The sequence below is a fragment of the Abrus precatorius genome, unplaced genomic scaffold, assembly GCF_003935025.1.
Source record: "Abrus precatorius isolate BTA unplaced genomic scaffold, Abrus_2018 Scaffold8, whole genome shotgun sequence".
NCBI classification, from domain to species: Eukaryota; Viridiplantae; Streptophyta; class Magnoliopsida; order Fabales; family Fabaceae; genus Abrus; species Abrus precatorius.
The window spans coordinates 37325121-37340934 of NW_020874428.1; the positions used below are offsets into that span (position 1 = coordinate 37325121).

The 15814-nt window shown below is 32.2% G+C and overlaps 2 protein-coding genes across 3 annotated transcripts; one reads left to right on the forward strand and one right to left on the reverse strand.

Annotated features, from left to right (window-relative positions):
* Positions 1 to 976: 976 nt before the first annotated feature.
* On the forward strand, positions 977 to 4900 carry LOC113846840 (serine/threonine-protein kinase AtPK2/AtPK19-like). 2 transcript variants are annotated; one of them, XM_027475530.1, is made up of 7 exons: positions 1102 to 1762; positions 1849 to 1931; positions 2006 to 2126; positions 2214 to 2387; positions 2988 to 3095; positions 4088 to 4313; positions 4451 to 4837. In XM_027475530.1, exons 1-7 carry the CDS (start codon positions 1238 to 1240, stop codon positions 4459 to 4461), a joined length of 1248 nt encoding a protein of 415 aa, XP_027331331.1. In that variant the 5' UTR covers positions 1102 to 1237; the 3' UTR covers positions 4462 to 4837. The 2 variants fall into 2 exon arrangements, with proteins under 2 accessions (XP_027331329.1, XP_027331331.1); XM_027475528.1 differs by having other exon boundaries at positions 977 to 1762; positions 4088 to 4900.
* Positions 4901 to 10898: 5998 nt separating this feature from the next.
* LOC113846176 (transcription factor MYB1R1-like) lies at positions 10899 to 13093 on the reverse strand. The gene is made up of 3 exons (XM_027474157.1): positions 12732 to 13093; positions 12366 to 12574; positions 10899 to 11916 (listed from the first exon to the last, which is right to left on the reverse strand). Exons 1-3 carry the CDS (start codon positions 12976 to 12978, stop codon positions 11479 to 11481), a joined length of 894 nt encoding a protein of 297 aa, XP_027329958.1. The 5' UTR covers positions 12979 to 13093; the 3' UTR covers positions 10899 to 11478.
* Between the last annotated feature and the right edge of the window lie 2721 nt (positions 13094 to 15814).

Genomic DNA, 15814 nt, shown 5'->3' on the forward strand with positions numbered 1-15814 from the left:
ATGATATGACAAATGCCATGCTAGGTACTTGGATTACTACATAAAATCTCTAATTATTAGTCAAAGTGGGCGAAATTATCAGAAGAATTTTTTCCGCTGTCCCCACCAAATAGCCTTCAGGTTGGGTTAGTCGGCCACCTTGAACTTCCAGCATGTTAATAAAGGGATTAAGGGAAGGAAGTGATGAATCCTCGGATTCCTCGAGAATGAGAAGAGTGACCAATGCATTGCAGAAATTCCAGGAGAGTATAGCGCGAGACGAATGTTGAAGTCGAATGCAGATGTTGACAAGAAGTAGAGGGGAATGAAGACAAGAACGAGCAATGCGACCTTCAACTCTTTTTCTTTTCCCATATATATCCAGTTTGGGTAGGGTTTAAATTATTACAACCCAAAGCAAGAGCCGTCGATTTTCTTTTATCCAAACCGAAGCTTTAAGTGAAAGAGGATCTACTACGATGTACATCTAAGATCCAAGGATAAATGAAATTTATTTTCTTTATAAAGAGGGAAAGAAAGGATAAAATTTATATATGATAGGTGCTTTATTTATGCTATTTAATTAAAATTATATTTATTATATTAAAGATATAAAATATGATAAATAATTTTTTAATAAAATTTTATTATTAGTAATTGCTTAATCCTAAGAGTTGAATTTAATATTTTTAAATATTTATAATATTAATCTGAATATTTGTAGTACTACATTTAATTATTTTTTAATAGAAAATTAGAGTAAATTCTTCAAATATTTTTGAAATTGTATTGGTAAAAAGTTTTTATTCTTAAGATTAAATAATAAATCTAACTATACGTAACACATTTTTTTGGGTAAAATAACTATTAAAAATTAAAAAGTAAATAAAATTAGAGAGTAAAAAATAAATAAGGTTTGAAAAATCTTAAATTTAAATATTTAATTTACACAACCCCAAAAACTAATTTAAATACTTACTAAAAAAAATATTTATTCGGGAACGGCCCTGGTAAACTTCAATTATGGAAGGGTAGGTGATTCTGACGAACATGAAAAGCGCGTCAGAATCTCCTTTCAACTCCTTGTTTTATTACTTCCATAGTTCCATCGGCATGCCAATTCCCGTCAAATCCAATCAATCATTCAGCAATTCAATTCATTGAGCGAAATGTAATCCATCTCCGTTTTCTTCTTCTTCTTTCCCTCCCATAATCCACTAAATGTAACAGAAAATAAAATAAAATAAAACAAAAACACATGGCGTCGGCATTGGAGAAGAAGAAAAGCCTTCACTCCCTAATGGCCGCGCACCTCAGCAAGCTCACTATCCCACCTTCTTCTTCTGACCCGAACCCATCCCCATCCATGACCAGCCCCCGCGTCATCCACAGTAGGTCCCACTCCTTCGTGGGTCCCTCCCCTCGCTTCGCCCCCTCCCCCAATCCCCTCTTCTTCCTCCACGAAGATGAAGATGACGACTCCGAACCCGACGATAACCAACCAGTGACCGTCCCCGTCACTACCCACCCTTCCCAGGCCCCTAAAATGGCACCTTCTGACTTCCATATTCTTAGAGTTGTAGGGCAGGGTGCCTTTGGTAAGGTCTTTCTTGTTAGGAAAAAGGGTATTGATTGCTCTGACGGTGATGGGGTCTTCGCCATGAAAGTTATGAGGAAAGACACCATCATTAAGAAAAATCACGTTGATTACATGAAAGCCGAGAGAGATATTCTCACTAAAGTCATTCACCCTTTTATCGTTCAGCTCCGCTACTCTTTCCAGGTCTCCTCTCCTCTTCACTTTCTACTTTCATACAACAAATCAAATACACTTCTATTTCAATTCATAATTAGTTACTTTATGTGCAGACAAAATCTAAATTATATTTGATCTTGGACTTCATTAATGGAGGCCATCTTTTCTTTCATCTCTATCGCCAGGGTATTTTCAGGTACCTTCTTCTCTTCGCCTTTAATTAAATTATGTATTTTTAATAAAATTTAATTATGGGTTTGGTATGTGTAGTGAGGATCAGGCAAGGATTTACACTGCTGAGATAGTGTCTGCTGTTGCACATCTTCACAAGAACGGCATCGTCCATCGGGATCTTAAACCTGAAAACATTCTTATGGATGCCCATGGCCATGTAATGCCAATGCCCACCTACTGTTTTTCCTTTTTTATTTTCAATTTTCTATGTTACTGAACCTTGATGTTTGTCCTGTTCATATAGGTGATGCTAACTGATTTTGGACTGTCTAAAGAAATCGACCAATTCGGCAGATCCAACTCTATGTGTGGGACCACTGAGTATATGGCTCCTGAAATCTTACTGGGTAAAGGCCATAACAAGGATGCAGATTGGTGGAGTGTTGGTATTCTCTTGTATGAAATGCTAACAGGGAAGGTAATCACATCTCTTGCATTATTTACAAGGATTTATGTTATGTAGGTAGTACCGGTTCAATTATTTGTGGATACTATAATAATATGCACTGTTACAAGTTAGAATCAATTATGTCTCTGCAATTAAATATTGAATAGAGGAGTCTTGACTAGGTAAGTCTTGGCCAGGGCATAGTTGCTTATGCATTGGGTAGAAAATATAAAGATAGTGGAGTCAGCAGGTGCTTGTGAATGTGATTCATGACATGGATTTACTCTAAACTTACCTTTTATGGGTGAGCTTGATTTAAGTTAAAATTATGGTAATGGAAAGTTAGGAGGTGTGTTATCTCTATAGATCCTTATTTGAGGATCAATCTTTTTATTTATTTATATTTTAAAAATTGATGTCTGGTTGAATCTGTTTATTTTGCTGTTAGGAAACTTTCCTATTTTGTTTCTTATGTGTGTAAAAGCATGTGGTAGAGCTACCAGCATTTGATGGCTTTTTGGAGCAAGTTGTACCACTCTAAAGAATCTCTTGCCCAATACAAAGGGCTTTTGTTATGTTAGAAAGTGTATTCATTCATCTTTTTCCTGATTGTTGAGTTTTATTTGGCAGGCACCATTTACGCACAATAACAGAAAGAAACTTCAGGAGAAAATTATTAAAGAAAAACTTAAACTGCCTCCTTTCCTTACCAGTGAAGCTCACTCTTTGCTAAAAGGAGTAAGTACCTGACAGTTTTCTAGTTTTGGTCCTTTTCTTTCTCTACTCTCCCTTCTTATGGTAATATAATTCCAAGTATAATATGCTGGTTCCCCAAATAAGACGTATAGATTTTACTTTGTAGATCTCTGAATTCACTGCCGTAATGTTTCGTTGGTATCTTTTTTGCATGCCAATGTTTTTTCTTTTTATGATTTGTTTTGGTGAAATCCTATGTTAAGTGTTTCGCTTTACTCATGAAGTAATCCTATGTAATACTATTTGGATATTCGATTCATTAAAACATTAATTTTACATTTATACTGAATTGGTTTGATGAACCGTGGCTTCGCATAAGTAACGAAACTAGATATATGTCAATTCAACCCAATACCATATGCATAGGCATATTCCAATTTATATTTGTCATAACTATTCTAAATTCCTTTTTCAAAAAAAAAAAAAAAAAAAAAACCCTATAGTTTGTAAACACATTGCAATTTTTAAAATATATTTAAATTGAACCTGATGGTCTATTAATCTACTTTTCATTTAAAAACAATATGATTTTTAAATGATTTTAGCATTCTAATAAAAAATAGTGGAAAAAATCTTCCATGATTTCCCTGCTACTGTATGTGAATCGGTGTAGGTTGCGCTGTAAATAGCCACACTCAAGATGTGATCATCGTGCCCAAAAAAGTAATTATTTGAAGTACAAAATTGAAGGGAATAAAATCATCAGCACAATGAGTATAACCACCCTTCCTAACATGATGCCCATTTTTAGAAATAGTAAAACATCGATGGCCACATTTTTGTACTTGTTCTTTTGTTACAAAGCATCATCATTCAAAGAATAAATTTGAAAAAGAATATAAAAGAACACAGGACATGATGTTCTCCAAATGTTTATGTATTGAGAGTGAAAATAAATATAGTTTTGGCAAGAGAGAGAGAGAGAGAGAGAGGTCCAATGCTAAAAATTGTCCATTATTGTTTACTTGTTACAGTTGCTGCAAAAGGATCCATCGACAAGGTTGGGCAGTGGGCCAAATGGAGATGACCAGATCAAAAGTCATAAATGGTTTAGGTCAATCAATTGGAACAAACTGGAGGCAAGAGAACTGGAACCAAAGTTTAAACCAGATGTTTCTGGGAAAGATTGCACAGCTAATTTTGACCAATGTTGGACAGCAATGCCTCCTGATGACTCACCAGCACCCACACCCACTGCAGGTGACCATTTCCAAGGCTTCAGTTATGTGGCACCAAACCCTTGGCTTTCATCTACCTAGACTGAATTAGGAAGAAAATGTGTATATTCAAATTATTACCTCAACAAGACAAGTAACCCAAATCTTCTTCTTTCTTAGCATGCACGTAACCCAAGCCTTCTCTCACAAAGGTGCCACCACCCACGATTCTCTTTCAATCAAAGGCAACTCTTGAACGAACGTTGTAACTGCTCATTGCAGAGATAATATATAGTACAGAATGTTTAGTGGCTCTGATATGACAGCTTAGTTCATTTGTCTTAAACAAAGATAAAAGATATGCTTTGCTTTGTCATCCATTCATGTAAACATTAACATATTTGACTAGCCAGTGCCCAAAATATGAGGGGGGAAGTGGATGGCATATTTGACTTATTCTTCATCAGAAGAGTTGTATGTATCAAATTATGGTGTCGTATTTATGCAGCAACGCCACTGAAACGTTTATGCATATTCATTGTTGCTCCTTATGTATATGTAGCTATGAGCTATTCAAGACTAGCTATCAAATGTTTTGGTTATGAAATCTATGCAAGAAGTTATTAGTATCTAAAACTATCATGTCTTTTTTATTTTAGTCTTTCAATTTTAGTATCTTAAAAATACAAAAAAAAAAGAAAAAGATTACAGTCTTTAACGAGAGACTGAGACTGAATAAAATTTTTATAAGAACTAAAATTAGAAGGTATAATAATTTTATGGATTTATAATTTATTTAAACCTAAAATCTATGAGAGAGGTAGGTGTCAGCATCAATGTCTTTGGCTTTGTTTCCATTTCTCTAGAAGTGCACACATTTTTTCTTTGGTAGAAAGTAGGAAAACACAAAATAATAATAGTATCTAAAAAAGTATCTGCCTAATCTATCAAGGTGCTTATCTTTGTGTGGTTGTTTGGAAAGGGCTTTCTCCTCCATCGCTACATGCTCGAAAAATAGAGGATCTGGTGCACAGGAAGAGATGACTCAGGAAAAGCGTAATGGCTAAGGCGAAATCACTACTTAAAAAGTAAAGACAAGTATTCAGAAACAAACAGTGAGAGAGGCATTCTTGAAAACACAAATAGAAGTATCAAAGAATCTTATTCCTCCCCGACTTTAGACTTTGAGTGACAAATGTAATAAAATATCGAACACACTTAAACATGTGATTTAGGTGATTGATTTAAGGGCAGGGTAAATTCGAGATTACATCTTACAAGTCTCTGGCCATATAAATATACATATATACTAGTCCCTGAAATCAACTTTTGCCATGTGTATAAAGCCCAGAATCTTAATGGTTTTGCATATGGTGCGACCAGGGACCAAAGTCACGAAACCAATTATTAATTAATTATATGTATGCTACCACATGATTTCACTCGTCAAATGGACAAGTAACGCAACAAGATTCTGTCTAGATTACGTGGGTTGTACTCTTTGCAAAAGAACTTTCATTTAACTGAATGGGCAAGGGATCCACCCACTAAAGGAGCTGAGATTAGTATATTTTTGTATGACAGTTTACAGGAAACCAGAAAGAACCCAAAAAGACCAATTCACCCATTTACATCGTATGCTTATAAATTGACCTTGCATGCCTTTGATGTTGCAACAACCATCTCTTCACACACCATGGATAGCAGTGTCAAGTCCAAGAATGATATGTCTCTTTGTGAGAAATCAATGAAGGTTGTTGTTAACGTCGTTAGGCTATCCTCTTTCTCCATTGCACAAAAGACCCTTGGAGGAGCTACCACTAGAAGCAGTGTTAGAAAGGGTGGGAAAGACCCTTCAGGGTATAATTATTCTGATATGGAAGAACCTCTTGTTCCTGATCAATTCCCTGCAGCTGCACCCAAAAGGTCTCAAAAGCCACAGAGCCGTGCAAACCCCACATATCTGATCAAAACTGAAGCTGTTAGCCCAAAGAAAGAGAAGTGTGTTGATGGATTGGCTACTGACTATATCTGCAAGATACGTAACCAGCTTGGCCGTGGTTTATAAAAGTAATTTAGCTATTGCATCTCTTCATAACTTCATATATGTATGAAATATACTACTTACATAAGCAGCCATTTTGGTCTTCATTAACCAGATGTATTAAACTTAGTTGAAGGGCTCTTTTGCAATAAAAAAGTTATGTGGCTGTTTCTGATGAGACCCAGCTTAACTTTTTCATTGATGCTTTCTTTAATATTCCTTGCCGAATGGACAAGTATTATATGTAGACGAGTTTATATAGGTGCTGTTTTTCAATTTATGGGTTTGCATGAATTAAATAATGATTTCATTTGGTTTTATGATTATAATATGTTATACACAAATAATTTCTTTAGTCAGTGGCTGTTTAGGCTCATGTCAGGGAAGATATTTTTCAAGGGGAAAATTGAACAAAATATAGATGGCATGTAATAAAATTAAGGATAAGTATTTAAGTGTTGCAGTCATAGTGGTGGTCCCACATATGTGTGGATAAAAAAGATAAAGTACAAGAAATCGTGTACAAGTGGCTCAAGAATATAGTTACTGAACATCCTGATGGCTGGTACCCCAACATTGAAGCCTCTGATTTTTCATTAACTAGAATTTTAAGATCCAAATGGGTGTGTAGAAAGAAGGGAACTTAAGACCATTATACAATTCAATAAGTATTCATGCGCGTACCCTATGGAACAAGTGGCTGTTGAATTTAGTGTTTAATCCTTTCAAGCTAACATACACAGCATTTATGAGTAAAATTGGCTGAGCCTAACTGAAATAACAACGAAGAGATGTTCACTTCAATTGTTGTCTTATCCTTCACCGGCCTACCATCTCTTTTCACTCACAATAGGTTTCAGCATCTTTCCTTTTTTCGCCTTTCTGAATATATCTGTAAAATAATTTTACTTTGTCTTCAATGTTAAGAACCCCGTGAGAAGTATATAGTATATTCACTTAAATGCCCGGCATATAGCATTTACGAACCTTGAATTCAAGTTATGTGTTGGTTCATTCTAGTGACAAATATCTGTTCAAAGCATTGAATAATTGAACAATAAAATTCGGTGTGCAGCTCGTACCCAAGGAACTTATGCCTTCGAAGGGAATGGCTATAGCTAAATGGGAATCTGAGTCTAGATATTGTGTGCTCTACAAGTGAACCAAATCTTCCACGATCCCCCATCACCAATGTGAACAAAATATTACATCATGGTATGATGACAGCTGATGATCATGTCATTGTCTCGTCATGTTTATAGCTGAGTCATACGTAATATCTGTGCTCTCTAGAGTTAATCAATTGATTCCACCACCTTAATTTGCACCCTTATTGATTTTCTTCTTTCTTAATGCCTATTAAGTTATCAATCATACCTGCATTATGTTAATTTAGCAAGGGAAAGTAATTTTCCACATCTCTCTTTGTTCTTTGGTTGTTTAGATCCTACATCAATTGTAAATATGACAAAAGAACAACTTATAAATGTCCAGATAATCTTCTATTTTTTTGGGTAAAAAAGTAATCCTCTTTTTATGAAGTAGCTTTTTGAGCTTAAATTTACCTTAAGCTCAAATTTAAGATTGGTAAAAATAAGTCAACAATTTTGTTAGCTCTTCACACTTACTTTTTCGAGAATCTATAGGAAAATTGCTTATTTTTTCCAAGTCTTCACAAAAATGTTTAATGAACATGGTTCATATTAGGGAATAACAAGAGTCTGATTTATTCTTCGCAAAGGATATATGTTTCAAAAGCAGTAAATCTCCACCTTACTCCTGAAATGATAAGTCGATATCGTACTAGTGTTTAATTTTATAAAATTCTCCCTTTAATTCTAGATTTTGTGATATATCATTCAATTTTTTTTCTTATAATAAAATGACATTCACTTTAACTATTCAATTCTTAATTTCTGTGACCCGGATCTAAAATCGAGACCACATGTAACGTGTTTTGTCACTTTTTTTTTCCATTCAGTTCACATAATCTGTGCAGAAAGATCTGAATACAAACAAATTTAGTTGAATTGAGACTCGTGGTTTTATTTTAGAACCAAGAGAGCAAGTGATTGCTCTTAGAAGTTGCAGGACTATTGTTTTCAAACCAATTATTTGTGCGATTGTGCCATATTAAAACGAAAAGTGTTTTTCGTCTAATTGAACTTAATTTGTAAAAATAGTTCTAGCATGCGTGATGCGAAGACTAGTAGATACCCAAATAAGATACCTCCTCCGTGCGTAAGATTCCTGGGTCATTTGTTTTCTTGTTGATCGAAGTCAAATTTTCCATTATCAAAGTGAGTGTTGATGTAGAGCCTAAAGTCCAGAGTCACCAAAAACATAATTGAGCTAAGGGCCTAAAAGGCCTGAGACTGAAGGTTATGTATACACCATCATTTGGGCCTTAACTATATGCAAAAGTCACACTCGAGCTTAACGAAACATTTAATTTACGAGATATAAATTGTGAGGTTATGAGTGTGTAAAATTTTCACGAATAGATATGACTTTGAAATGAATTTCTTACTATTGAATAACAAAATCCATTTGACTATGGAGAACTGTACTAGCTTGTACACACTGGACCACCTATGTCAGCAACGAAATACTTGTCATTTCAACTACACCACACCACCATATACAACCGAACGTAACAAAAATGAAAAAAAATACTGCACCCCGGTGAAGAAACATGACATAGAACCCGACATGATCTTTTACCCACAACAAGTAGAAGGATTCGGCTCCACAATTACTTCTCCTTCCCTGTTTCATATATTTCTTCTACAGCTTTTCACCCAATAATATCAGACATTGTCCTTAGAGCTAACCAAACATACCTAAATTTGACAATCAGACAGAGACTGTTCTTGCTGGGTACGAACTATAATTAATCATGGTTAGTGTAAATAGCCCAACAAAATACGTGGATGGAGCTAATAAAATATGTTGACAAAAAAATTCATAAAATTAAAATAATGAAACCAAATAAACAAAGATAAAAATCTCTTATTTTTTCAATCCTCTTTTTTATTATCATATTCCCTTTCCTTTTCACTTTCGTTATGCCAAAATATCGAGGGCATTCGTGAACAAATCTAACTCGATCAGAATTATTAAAAAAAACTAACTGAAAAATAAACAAATTATTAGAATATATTGAGATTTTGATTTGATTCTAAAAATTTATCCAATCTAATACAAATTGAATTTATATATGCTTTTATATTTCTCATACTTGTATTGACATGTATTAATAAAATTACCTTGCCAGTTTTAGTCTCCATGGCCTTATTTTTAAAAAATAACTTATTGGTTTATATATATATCGTAAATATAAAATCGAATGATATGTTATCATAACCGCAAAATAAAACACAATAAAAACAAACGGGTTAAAGCAGAATTAAATATGTTGGCTGTCCCAACAACATTGTGTAAGTTCTCTTTTAGTAGTATAAATTTAAAACGAAATTTATTAACCAGTGATTTTTTCATGCATAACAAAAGTTTTTAAAATTAAAATAAATATTTAATTACAGATATATTATATAATTATTTTAAATTTTAATTAATATAATTTATTATAGTAAATAGGACTAAATAAATAAGATAAAGAAATTTAAAATATGAAATTTTCATAATTAAAATTAAAAATATTTAATGCAAGAGAAATCACACAAGATAATGAGAAAAAGAATAACTCCTAAAAATGTACTCAGTTTAGATAACTCATAAAAACACTGCCGTTTCAATAGTTAACCTTTGGATGAACGTTTTTACTTTAAGTTTTTTAAAATTTATTGTGACTTTTAAGGATCATGTGTTACTTAACTTACTTTATAAAAAATCAATTCAATCCAAATTCTTTTAATTAAATTCGATGGGATTGAATTGACTTTAAAATCAAATTAATTAATTTTTTTCTCCTTAAAATCAATATAATATACAGAAACAGCATAAGAGTATCTGTAGTAAATTCTTCTATTCTTATTAACTAAAAATTGCTAAAAGGAGGCACTAACTAAATTATGACAAGCCCCAGCCCCGAAAAAACTGTTTTGAGTTGTTGACTGGGAACATTTGAATCGAATTCTTCTCTTCTGTAATAACAGAACGTTTTGTTAGAGGGGAAAAATAGTACGCTCGTGATGGAACTAATCAGGGGTGGTCCCTCGTATCTATATGAAAGGATTCTAATCAACAAATCTGAAATATGGTCCTCGTTTATCAGTACATCCCGGTCGCAGTAAATTAACAGGAATTTCTGAACCTTTGCCTTTAAGCCGTATGCTGTAGGGCAGCCAGTAGCATTACCCCCAATCGCCAGCAGAAAAATACTAGCACCCAATAATTCGTGCAAATGAAATATATTTCGTTTAATAGATACTACACAAATTTCGCTTAATAATAAAAATATGTTGGGAGCCAGGATTATCACATCCACGGGAGGTTTTTTATATGGTAAAAAAAGATTTTTAAAAGAAAGGTTGAAATTAGACATGGTAAGATAATTAGCAAATTTTGTATACAGATGTTAATTAAACAAGGCTTTATATGAATCAATAGAGAGAAAGATAAATAAAAACTTATAAATGACTTGTATTTATATTATATAAGATAAGATGATCCATTCGCTCGAAACAATTATGATACTATCACAGCTACCGTAATTAGTGAGTAGGCGTAAATAGGCAAATTCTGTAGGAAAAACGTGCGCGTCTGCTACCCACCTAACAGGAATGACACAGACTGCCAACCTTTAACCCCACTTGATATTATCCCCCAAAAGAGCCACAAACCACTCATCTGTGCAATCCATATCCAAAGCTCATACGTTATCAGCAAAAGAACAGAAAGTACTTTGTTATTTCAGTTACATAAACTACAAAGATAAACGGCCTGATAAACATGAATCTAAAGTCATAAAATTAACATAAGCAAACAAGAAGAAACAGGACATGAGGACCTTTCCCGGGTCTGTACAAGGAACAGAAGGATCAAATTCAGTCACTTAAACTTTGCCTTCTCTAATCCATCGCCCTTTCCTTCAAGGTTTTTCTCTTTCTCCCACCAAAAAGACAGGAGACTAGAGATAAATATATGTGATCAGTGAATCCAAGATACTACAGATATGGGCCATAATCATGAGGCATCTTTTTCAAGCAACACTAATGATGCTATCCCCATTGTTGAAACACGGCATTGCATGTAAAGCTGAATGTCTTGATGATGTCTGCCTTTGATCAGATGAGAAGGATAGCCCGAGGGAGAGTGTTGGTGGCTCAACAGCTGAACTAGAACTGGGAGCATTGATATCAGACACTGTGGAAGCTCTAGGATCTGGAACACCAGGAATTGCTCGGACTAGCTTGGTTGGCACATTGCGTTCCATGTTTCCTTGTCCCAGAGTGAGTTCTTCCATTTTATTGTCAGATTGGACCGAGATCATTCCAGAACCAACACCCAACTGATATACTGGCATCATTGGAAATCCATTGATTTTGCTAGTTTCAGGGACTGCAGGGAACACAGGCTGTGAATGAGACACGCTGTCTTGATTCTGGGCCTGTTCTTCCTCCATTGGGTTCACAGAAACCTGACACAAAAATTGATAAGATCATGAAAATTTTGTTCCTCCAATCCTAGTTTTTAAAAGATATAACTCTTGACAAGTCAACTCTTCCAGTGGCAGGGAACCAAATCCCTAAATTACCCCGTTCTAGTTCAGCTAGACTTTCAACCACCATAGGAAATTCAAAACCAGGTACACAAAATAGAAAAAGTTTAATCTCCTTTTCTTCAAATCCATAACACGGCATTAGTAATAGTACTCATACTTAACCATTGACCAGAACTCAAAAACACAAAGAAATAAATGATAAAATTCATTTCATCTTGTAAGATCATAATGCTCTATTGAACATTCATTAAACTACAAAGCATCTAGATATTTCCTATATAGAAATTGCTGGGAAACAAAATTAAAGCAAAAATTCTAAATATGAAAATAAATAAACATAAAAAGAAATGTCACGGTGGAAATACCGTGTCGGTGGTGATGTCAAAGAGGCTGGATCTACGACGACGGCGATTGAGGTTACTCCGCCGGAGAAAGTACTTTTGAGCATGGCTAGCAACCTGTGTTGGTGTTCGGGTTTTCACGTAGTTCTTGGAGATTCCCCTCCAATCTCCCTTTCCTACTTGCTGCAATCCCACCAAGAACAGCTTGTGCTCTTCCTCCGTCCACGGAACCCCTGGTGAATTCAATCATCAGTGCAAAATCAATAATCTATATCACAATTCTCAAATAATTGAATAAAATCAACAAGTATAAGGTTAACCACAAGAATCTAGTTTTTCTATTATTAAAAACAAAAATTGATGATAACCAATCGAAGAAATTGATCGAACCTCGCTTACGCTCGCGCTCGCGATGTCGGCCGGAGTTATTAGGAACGGCGTCATCGGCGGAGGCGTAACCGGCGGCGACGTCTTTGTTGCTGCTATTGTTGCTGTTGTTGGCGTCTTGAGGATGCTCGTACTGTGAGAGATTGTTCATACTCACGCTCTTCCTCATCGAATCAACCACGACCCTAACTCCGAACAGCATGATCTCGCCGGAGACGGCGGAGTCAGCTGCGGTGCTGGCGGGAGACATCGTCCTATTGTGCGTTGTTTCCGTTTAACTCTGACTCGGGAAGGATCGGAGTCCGTACAAGCGCGTCAGTGACTCGGTGAGAGAAAGAGAGAACTCGAGGGGAAATGAACGACAGAGAAGAAAGGTAAGAGATTAGTGCGGGGTTTAATACAACAGAGTCTGAGACGGCAATGACGTGGCAAGCATGTGCAGAGAGAAGTTTTGTGGAAAAAACTAATATTTTAAAACATATTAACCTAGATTTTAGAGTTAAAAATAAATAATTAAAAGAGACCATTTTTAAAAAAATATATTTATTATTTTGATAATATAAAATTAAAATAAATATTTAATTTTATATCATATTACAAAAATTTAATCGACTATTTTATACGGAAATGATGAAAAAATAACAAATCACTGATGAAAAAAAAAAAAAAAAACTGTTGAATTTTGTCAGTTCTATTTATCGCGTGGCGTGCTAGGCTCGGTCCATCTGACGCCGTTACGTGTTTTATCTTGTCTCCTTATCGAATCCTTTCTATTTTTCGTACAAAAGGGATATGCCGAGAATTTAAAATAAAAATTGAAAATGAACAGATAAGAAAAATTTAAGAAATTTTAATTGCATAACAATTTTATATATATTATGTAATAAAATCGTTTGGTTAAGTTTAAAATTAACATGATGTCCTTGTTACATATTTATTAAAAAATTAATAATTAAAATTAAATCAAACATACCACATAATTATATTTAATAATTTAAATTTGATTTATGTTTTTTATTATAAATGAGAATATTTTAAGAAGTGTAATATTTAGTAATATTTTTTATTTTTTTAATATTAAAATTAACTTAAAATAATATACGAATTATGTTAATTTTTATTACAATTAGTTTACTTTTTATTTTTTAAATAAATCTCTTAAAATCTTATATAAAATTATATATTTCATGTAAATATTTATGTTTATATTTATAAACAAAATTATAACTTTATATTTTATTATTATAGAATAAATTAAAATAATTTTTTGAAAATATTTATTAAAAATATTTTTATTATATATATATATATATATATATATATTAGAAATTATAGAATTTTATTCTCCTTACAAGACTATAACAACATTAAATATTGACTATACAATCATACATAAATAGTTAAAATTAAAATTTTAATAATAATTATATAATAAGTTAAAAAATATATAAATTTTTCTTTTAATCCTAACTATTTAAATTAAATCTAATAATTTATTTATTATTATCATTCTCACAATAACTAAATATTATTAAGTAAATATATATATATATATATATATATATATATAATTATACGATATAAGTTACATTTTATTTTTATATTATTTAATAAATTTTTGTTTGATAAATTAATTATTAAATTAAAAATTTTAAGCATATAAATTATATATACAAATATTAAAATTGATTTAAATTTATTTAATATATTATTTATATACATAAAAATTTACATAATATATATTATTGATATTTGTGAAAATAATAACTCGTTAATATTAATCATAGAGATGATCGATTTTAATAAAATTGAAAACAAACTAAGATATATATGTTAAGAGTGACTATGAAAGCCTAAAAGAATATTAAAGCGGGCTATTAGCAAAGACGGACACTTTACAGCCAATCCTGTCCTGTTATTACTTGTTAGACATCGAATTTTAAAAGAAGACGACAATGTTAAACGTGGGTTCGATTCTCATTGGACTTTAAGGTAGTAAATCAAATTAAAAAACAAGTAGGATAACAAAAAACTATTGAACCCATTCGTCGACCCGTAGCTACTTTTAAAGATCCGTATGTTATGCTACACATAATCTAGGATCAAGAACTTTGTATTTTATTTGATTTTGTATTAAAAAGTTAGAGGTTAGGCCACACATGGAGTAATTTCCAAGTTATGACAGATTAAGTCCTTAAACCACAAACAATCGTGTCAATCTAAATCAAACCATCAAGTGAATCTCACATTTTTTTTAAATATATTTTCAAAGATTAATTTTGACTAATCGTTAGTATAATTTTTTTATATTAATAATTAATTATAAATTATTATAAATATGAATTTGTATTAGTTATTGTAAAAATTTATTATTTTTTATTGATATAATAATTCATAATTAAATAATACTATAAAAAGTTATTACACTATTAATATATTTAACTCAATTTTGTTATTATATCTATTTATTTTAATTATTTTATAATATACTCGTCTCCTAGTTAAGTAGTTGAGTTGAATTTCAATATCCATATTTGTTAGATTACTTTAATTATATTATTTTTATAATAAATTGCACTATATATATATATTATCACTTTTTTATAAATTAAATAGTTCAAAATTATTATTCAATTATGTTTTTTTCTCTTCCACTAAATTTCCTGTTTGAAATAGTTGATATGTCTATATATTAAAAGAGAAAGTGGACTTAAACACTACGCTAATCTAAAATATTTTTTATTACTAGTGAATGTGAGATCTCTATACTTATATTTAACTTTTAACAATGTTCATTAAATGAATATTAATGATATAATATTAACCACATCTTATATCCATGAATTAGTATTTTAAGGCCATCAATTAATAAATTAAAAATATTTATTAAAAATTGCAGAAGAGGAATACATATAACAATTATTATTATACATATATTATATAAATAGAGAAGAGATAAGAGATAAAAGAAATTATACACAATATTATATATAGTAATAATTTAAAATTATTTAAATTGTTGAAACTGAGCAGCAGGAGACAAACTGTAGCAACGATTTCTAATCTCCACTAATGGAATTCCGACA

Bases quoted from the DNA above. Each gene is read 5' to 3' on its own strand.
- LOC113846840 (XM_027475528.1), top strand. From the start codon at position 1,238: ATGGCGTCGGCATTGGAGAAGAAGAAAAGCCTTCACTCCCTAATGGCC. The intron at 1,763-1,848 runs GTCTCCTCTCCT...CTTTATGTGCAG, and splicing joins AGCTCCGCTACTCTTTCCAG to ACAAAATCTAAATTATATTT. The intron at 2,388-2,987 runs GTAATCACATCT...TTTATTTGGCAG, and splicing joins ATGAAATGCTAACAGGGAAG to GCACCATTTACGCACAATAA.
- LOC113846176 (XM_027474157.1), bottom strand. From the start codon at position 12,978: ATGTCTCCCGCCAGCACCGCAGCTGACTCCGCCGTCTCCGGCGAGATC. The intron at 12,575-12,731 runs GTTCGATCAATT...TGAATTCACCAG, and splicing joins CGAGCGCGAGCGTAAGCGAG to GGGTTCCGTGGACGGAGGAA. The intron at 11,917-12,365 runs GTATTTCCACCG...TTTTTGTGTCAG, and splicing joins TTGACATCACCACCGACACG to GTTTCTGTGAACCCAATGGA.